The sequence below is a fragment of the Gekko japonicus genome, unplaced genomic scaffold (genome assembly GCF_001447785.1).
Source record: "Gekko japonicus isolate JY-2015 unplaced genomic scaffold, Gekko_japonicus_V1.1 scaffold1082, whole genome shotgun sequence".
NCBI classification, from domain to species: Eukaryota; Metazoa; Chordata; class Lepidosauria; order Squamata; family Gekkonidae; genus Gekko; species Gekko japonicus.
This window is the reverse complement of record NW_015173155.1, coordinates 291,140-299,116: the sequence shown is the minus strand read 5'-3', so window position 1 is coordinate 299,116 and position 7,977 is coordinate 291,140. Positions and strand designations below refer to the sequence as shown.

Here is a 7,977-nt window from a genome sequence, read left to right as displayed (position 1 = left end):
CACAAATAAATAAACCGGGGGGGAGGGGTGCTGGTCCAGGTTTTGGATCACCCTCTGGCTGCACTCCTGTGCAGCTGCTGGGGTCCAAGACAGGTGGATATCTGGCAGACTAAATGAAACGCAGTGGAATGGTGTAGCACAGACATGCTCGTGTTGAGCTTCTAAGAAAGAGTTTACGTCAAAATTAGGGAAAGGATTCCATGGAAAGACAACAACAACAACAGTGTAACTCATCTTTCTAGTTCTGATCTACTCCATCTTGGGTTTTTTTTGTTCCCTCTGATCCTAAGAAGGAAGGAGTGGAAGTTCCCCCCCCAACGCTCCACCCCTTGTGTACGTGCAGAATAGCATCAACTATCTCCAATATATTGATCAGCCAATTGTCAGTCTTAAGGTCACCTCATTAAGAATAAAACCTCTCCCTTTTGGGTGGGAAGAATCTACTCTACACCTAATTCGTTCTATGCTAAACTTGCTACTATCAGCATAAAGAAACTTCAGCTTAACGCTTTCATGACTGGAAGGATGATACTTGCAAAACCCAGCAAAGAGGCTCGGCATCTCACCCACGAGAGGGTGCGGCCTGCTGCCAAGTCTACCCCAGAGAGAGAGACTTCTCTTAGCCCTTTCCCTCCCAGGTCCTCTTGCATGCAGAGTTACAGTATCCAACAAAAGCCCGTGCTGTACCCTGAATTCATTCGGCTGTCCAGTCTATTAACTGACTGGAACTTACGGGGCTGATTCATCTTTGGGCTTTGAGTCTCAGGCAAACTGTGCCTTGTTTGGAGCCGAGTCGTGGAAGGACCCTCAGCGTTGGTGCGGGATCTACCCAGCTGCATTTGAGGGCAGCCTTAGACCCTCTGCAGTTTAGGAGATTGGATTTATACCCCGCCCTTCACTACCCGAAGGAGTTTCAGAGTGGCTTACAGTCTCCTTTCCCTTCCCCTCCCCACCACAGACACTGTAGGGGAGGTGGGGCTGAGAGAGCTCTCCCGAGAACTGCCCTTGAGAGAACAGCTCTGTTAAGAACTGAAGGAATTCTGAAAGACTGACCCAAGGTTACCCAGCTGGCTGCATGTGGAGGAGTGGGGAATCAAACCCGGTTCTCCTAGATTAGAGTCTGCACTCCTAACCACTACACCAAAGTGGCTCTAGGAGTTAGGCACCCATCATCAGTGTGCAGAGCAGCTGGGTAAACCGGGGATCCCCAACCTTTAAACCTTTCTTGGCTCCCGCCAAGTCTCTTTAGAATGTGGGTGGGGCCAAGTGAGACTTTTGCCCAGCAAAGCTTCTGATTGGCCATTGGAGAACCGATGGGCTGTGAAAGAGGACTGGCCAATTAGAATGACACGCTCACCTCTGCAGGGCACACAGGATTGGAGGCCATACCAGAACCAGGAAGTTTATGAATGCTTTGAAGCATACCGTGATGGGGGTGTTTTGTTGATTGAGTATATTTTTACCTCGCCCCTCCTCCAGCGAGTTCGAGGCAGCATACTCAGTCCCCTTTCCTTTACATTGTCACAACAGCCCTGCGAGGGAGGGAAGGCCGGGCAAGATGCCGAGGGAGCCTCATCACCTAGGGATTAGAGCCCTGATCTGCCCATCCTCGATCTGATGCTCCAAACTGCTGCACTGCAGTGTCTCTGAATAACCTCTTTCGAGGGAAACGTACAGAGACGCGGTCACATCAGTTAGAGCCTGTGCACATCAATGGTAAAAGTACAGAGAGGTCATTGTCTTCCAGACGGATTTGACAGGTGTTGCTTAAATTAGGAAGGGCGCAGAGTCCCTCCCTGACTATAGTAAAGATGCTGAGGTTTGAGTTGAGGACCGAGTGAGCTGAGCTGGGAACCCTCATTACCACCGGGCGTCTGTGGGTCTGGTTCCCAGGGGATCGGCCCAGGTACGGGAAGCTGGCCGCGCTGACCCCGCGAGTGCCCAGTTTAGACAGCTGACAACCACAAAGGGGAATTTCAATAATGTCAGTTTTACCGTAATCGCTTTTAGAATTGGGCACTTTGTAACCGCTTCAAACCGGCTGAGTGGCACAGCGTCTCTCCCCCTCGCGCTGATCACCTTCCACTGAGAGTCGGTTTGCCAGGAAGGTGAATTGCTGGGTGTCACCCTGATAACAAGGTCATCATTACTCTGTAGATGCCTCTGTGATTCTAGGTCAAATCTCCGCCCTTCCTGGCGTGACCCCTTTGGCCTTGCAGCTGCTGAAAGCAAACTTGGTTACAGGCTAGACCGGGGTCCCCAGTGAGGAGGAGGAGGAGAAGAAGAGGAGGAGGAGGAGATTGGATTTATTCCCCGCCCTTCTCTTGGAGTCTCAGAGCGGCTTATGATCTCCTTTCCCTTCCCCTCCCCACAACAGACACCCCTGTGAGGTAGCCGGGGCTGCTCTTTTCAGAAATGTCCTTGAGAGAACAGCTCTGACAGAACTGTGGCTTGCCCAGGGTCATCCAGCAGCTGCGAGTGTGGTGTCTGGCACCCAGTCCCATTCCTGGCACCCACCAGCTGTTTTTAGAAAGTGGGCGTAGCCAGGTAGGGGTTTTGCCCAGCGAGGCTTTTGATTGACCATTGGAGAGCGGCTTAGCAGTGCAGATTTTTTTAAAAAAACATTGCTTTGGTAGCCATTGTCGTCACACCACAAGGCTCATCGCTGTGAGCGTGACAGTAAGCCGCGGCAGCCATTTTGTTGCGGGCTCCGCCTCCTACGGCAGCCATTTTGTGGCTGTGCCCATCACGCTGTGTCAGGATTCCAGAAGCGCCCAGAGGCTCAGACGGACCGGGGACCCCTGGGCGAGGTGTTTTGTGAAGAGCCACTTGATGGCTTCATAGGTCTCATCTAGGGGTTTCCATTTATTCATTGAGAGCCGGCGTGGTGCAGTGGTTAAGCACGGCAGACTCAGACTAGGCTTGATTCCCCACCTCCTCCTCCTCCCCATGCAGCCAGCCGGTTGACCTTGGGCCAGTCACAGTTCTCTCAGAGCTCTCAGCCCCACCTGCCTCACAGGTTGTGGGGAGAGGAAGGGAAGGCGATTGTAAGCCACTCCAAGACTCCTTCGGGTGTTGCCTAAACCAGAGATGCTTGGCTTCCACCTGATTACCTGAGATGTGTCAGTAGCTTGTCCTCTCCACCATTGGAGTGACATCATCGGTCCTGAGAAGCCACGTTGAGCCCCTGACAGTGAGAAAAGCCTAGCTGGAATAAAGTCCTGCCCTGTTAATAGCTGTTGCTCTTGAGTTGGAGGGGTCAAGCCCTGCTGCAGTTGCCGGGGGTTCTTCCCCCAAGGAGGCTGTAGGCTCAGGGAGAAGTACCACTGTGACGTCCTTGCTTATAGGGGAAATGGGTTTTACCTTCAAACACTCTCTGTGTATGTAAACTTGGTCGTTTTCTGCTACCACCAGGAATTTAAAATTCCAATTCTCTCTCTTTTGGTAGTATGACCCAGGGTCTGGGCACTTCAGAGGACTATGTGGCCATGAGGAAGTACTGTACTGATTTCTGGGATAAGTGTAAACAAAAACTCATTTATTTAATAAAGAACAAAATAAGTTTCTGGTTATTTTGAACAGCTGCGGAAGAAAGGAACTTGTAAATATAGCTGGCAAAGCGTGGTGCCACAAACAGCCTCTCAAACTCCAAACTCCACTCTGACAGGCTTATACACCCAGTATACTCTCTTATATATAGCCACACAGACTAGTCTCTTTGTTTTATTCACACTGAATAGAATCAACTCTCTTAGTCACACAGACTAAACTGTCGGTCTTATTCACTCAGAATTAGACTCAAAATTCCATAGTCACACAGACCATGCTCACTCTTCAAACTTTACACACAGAATCCTCTCATAGACACACACACAGATTCCTCTCAGAACATCTCTTTCCACACTCTCAGTCATCAGCCAATCACATCACACTTATCTCCCTCTTTCACTCTTCTCCTATGACTGCAGTCAAACTAAACATTTAAAGGAACACACACACCAAAACATGGAATCATTACAACCACTCTGGTGGAACATGCCATAATTCCCATGGAGGGGCCTGTCCCAGAGAAGCCTCGCGGCCATCCGTGCTCTAAGGAGCCCTTCCTCTCTCTGTCTCCCCCTCCCAGGTACATGGAGGTGGCCAACAACGTCCAGAAGGAGGAGACGGTGCTAAGCATCCAGTTTGTGCTCCTGGACTGCTCCCACCTGAAGGCGGCCGTGGTGCAGCACTGCAACGAGTGGCAGAACAAGCTCACCAACCTGCTGAAGGAGATGGCCACCACCCGCCTGCAGGAGCTCCATACCTACCTCCAGCAGAACGCCGCAGAGTGAGTAGGGGCCCCCCCTGGACGGCTCCCGGCATGCCTGGTGGCGTCCGTCTCGCCCCCCCACCCTGCCTCCACTAAAGGGCACCCCCCCTTCCCTTGCAGCGTCAGCCGTCCCCCGCAGACCCTGGAGGAGCTGGGCCGGAGCCTGCAGCTCCACGAAACCCTGCAGCAGGAGCTGCCCAAGATTGAGGGCCAGATCCCGCCCATCCACGAGCAGTTTGCCATCCTTGAGAAGTACGAGGTTGCCGTCGAGGAAGAGGTACGTCGGCGGCAGCAGCTGATGCCCTCTGACAGCCCAGCTGGTGTTGTTGGTCCTGGTTTCCTCCACTTGAGCCTCGTTGGCTCCTTTCTTGCCGTACCAGGCGGTCCCAGTATTAAATTACGTTCTGTTCCGGGGCACCCTGGAAGGCACGAATGTGACCTGTGCTCTTGGTAACTGTGGTGGAGCGGGCCTGCTCTGGCCTGCAGGGCCTGTCCCACCCTGCCCTCCACGGTTTTCTCAACACCTGGAGAGTCTTCTCTCTCTCCAGTAACCTGCCACCACCACCTGACCTTTGTAGGAATTGCCCGCTGGGAGGGCCAGGACTCCCAGCTTCCCTCCCAAGTTCTGAGACCTGGCCTCTGTGTCTCTCGCTGACCAGTGCCTGGTCACCATGGGGACCGTTTACTGCCTTGTGTGCCCCTGGAGGGATGGCCGATTGCCAATTGCCTGCCTTCCTCCCTGGCGCCCCCTTTAAAATAGCATGTCTGACACGGTGGAGATGTATGTGGTACAGAGAACCACTTTTTGTCGTTCAGTCACACAGTCGGGTCCGACTCTTTGCGACCCCATGGACCACATCACGCCAGGCCCCCCTGTCTTCCACCATCCTCTGGAGTTTGCTTAATTTCATGTTTGTTGCATCGATAACAGAGAACCACTACCAGCATCCAAAGTTATGAAGTATTTATTAAAAAGAAAATCTTCACAAGTATACTTTTAGCACAGCACCAGATTGAGCAGGGATTAAAAAGAAATGGCTAAAACGCAAATCCTCTGCCCTTCTTTCTATACGGGCACTATCACATGTTAAAATATAGGACAGGCTCCTTAGCTTAGGATGTTACAGATCTCTACAGTGTATCCATTACCTTGAAGCTTTCTGTAGCTCTCCGGGCCAGCACATGGTCAATGGCTGCTTCCTTCAGACCTCAGCTAAGAGTTCTGTCTGCTCTGATGGACCCAGCACAAAAGAGGCCTATTCCTCCTTGTTCCCCTGAGTTTTATCACTTCTTTTTTCCCCACCCAGTGACCAGGTCAAGCCAGGTCAGAGAAGCTTTTCCTGATGTCTCCAAAAATTTCCTTCCTGAAGTCTCTCTAGTATTTAATACCCCCAAACCTCTGTTCCCTACTTCAGGGGGCGGGGCGGGGAGACTGGAGCCTCCTATTGTCTCTAGCTAGACCCGGTAGCATTTCTTAAGAGGTAGCTGAGGTGAGCCTGGAAAGCCATTGACTGACTTCCTCCTCCCTGCCTGTTCTCTGCCCAGAGAGAGGAATAAAATATTTTAAAACTCAGAGGTTCTGCTCATTTCAATCCTCCAAAGAAAAAAACGCATTTCTTCACAGTAAGCAAAGTGGTGAGGGTCGTCAGGGGTGAGGGGTGGATCAGAAAACTTCCCCGGTCAGGCAAGAGAACAGGGGGCTGAACACTCCACACCCTTGGGCGTCCATTTTCCTCAAGAAGAATCTCTCTTTTTCCTGGCCTGTTGCTGTCCTGTCTGCCGGGGATCGGGGCTCCTCGCCCCCATGGCCACTTCCTCACCTCTGCCTGCTTCCTTCCAGGTGCTGCAGCTGCTGGGCGAGCTCAACTCGGAGTGGCTGTCCTTCCAGCAGTGCATCCTGGACAGCGAAGTCATGCTGAAGAAGCACAAGGAGAAGTTCAAGACTGGCCTCATCCACTGTGCCGACGACTTCAAGAAGAAGGCCCAGAACCTCCTTCAGGAGTTTGCCTTCAACGGTAGGGGTCCCGCTTGCCCACTGATGGCAGGAGGCCTCCGGCCACGTGTAGCGCTTGCCAGCTGATGTGCGGCTGATCAGTGGGCAAAAACGGGGGGCATATTTAAAAAGAAAACTAAGGCCCCGGCCACTTAATGCAAGGTCTGACCATAGATTTCCTGGCAGCTCCTAGAGCTACCCGGACCTGAGAAGGGTAGCTCTAGCAATTACCAGAAACTCTATATAGATCAAGATGGGTAGCTGTGTTAGTCTCTAGCGGTGGAAAAGAGCAAGAGTCCAGGAGCACCTGAAAGACTAACAAAATTGGTGGCAGGGGAGGAGCTTTCGTGAGCCACTGCTCACTTCTTCAGATACCGAAGGTATCTTGCTCTCTTCTACAGAAACTCTGTGGTAATCTTACCACAGAGTTTCCGGCAGTTGCTAGAGCTACCCTTGTCACTTCTGGGTAGCTCTAGGCATTGCTGGGACCTCTGTGGTAAGCACTTACGGTAAGTGGCTGAGGCCTTATTTTTTATTTTACTCCGGGTACTCTGCCCCCAGCCCCACAACCCTCCTGCTGGTTGCCAGTCACTGCCTGGCCAACCCTAATCCAGTGGTGAGTAGCCAGGCCGCCTGGGGTGCAGGCCTCCGCCCCGCCCCTCTTTGCTGAGCCTTCTTCTCTCAGACTGTGCACACTCTCCCCAGGCATGGAGGCAGGTCCTGCCGCGGGTCCAGACTCCCCCATTCCCAAGCCAATGAGGAGGAAGTTCTTTGGATATTTAATTGCAATTAAATAACTGAAAACAGTTAGGCCAAACCAGCCGATCAAAAATTGACTGCTTTCTGAGCAATATATGGAAATACGTGGAGTTTTATACTCCGAATGACATAGGCAAGAAGATAACATCCAGAAATCATAATTGGTCACAGAATAACAGAGCATCATTTAAGTAGTCATTCATTCATTGGTCAGTTACAGGGAAAGGTGTGACTACATGATATCTTAAATGTTTATTTAACCTAACCTTATTAATAATAGGGCTGCGGTGGCTCAAGTGGTTAAGACACTAAGCCGCAGACCGGAAGGTCGGTAGTTCAGCAGTTCGAGACCCGAGTACCGCAAGACAGAATGAGCTCCCGTCTCTGGCCCCAGCTCCTGCCAACCTAGCAGTTCGAAAGCAAGAAATTGCAAGTAGATGAATAGGTACCACTTCGGTGGGAAGGGAACAGCATTCCGTGGGCCTCGGTGTTTAGTCATGCCGGCCGCATGACCACGGAAACGTCTTTGGACAGTGCTGGCTCTTCGGCTTGGAAACGGAGAGTAGCGCTGCATCCCTGTCTTCTGCTGTACCAGCAATACTGCACCGAAGGCCTTTTAGAAACAGCAGACGGCCAGATAGCGATTTCATCCGAACAACTTGAAAGAAGAAAAAGAACGTTGTTTCTTGTCTGCTAGCATCAGCTAGAAAGACACTCGAACTGACAAAGGAGAGGCCTTACCACTTAGTAGGCTTTTGGTGTAGTGGTTAAGTGTGCGGACTCTAATCTGGGAGAACCGGGTTTGATTCCCCACTCCTCCACTTGCACCTGCTGATGTGACCTTGGGTCAGTCACAAGCTCTGGCACAGCTGTCCTTGAAAAAGAGCAGTTTCTGTCAAGAGCTCCTCAGCCC

At 51.7% G+C, this 7,977-nt stretch overlaps 1 protein-coding gene across 1 annotated transcript in view; it reads left to right on the top strand.

Annotated features, from left to right (window-relative positions):
* DNAH2 (dynein, axonemal, heavy chain 2) overlaps nucleotides 1-7,977 on the top strand; it is a 151,604-nt gene that overhangs the window by 69,495 nt on the left and 74,132 nt on the right. Inside the window, 3 exon segments of the mRNA XM_015422403.1 lie at nucleotides 4,130-4,330; nucleotides 4,433-4,589; nucleotides 6,153-6,327. Of these exon segments, the coding sequence (XP_015277889.1) occupies nucleotides 4,130-4,330; nucleotides 4,433-4,589; nucleotides 6,153-6,327 (533 nt within the window).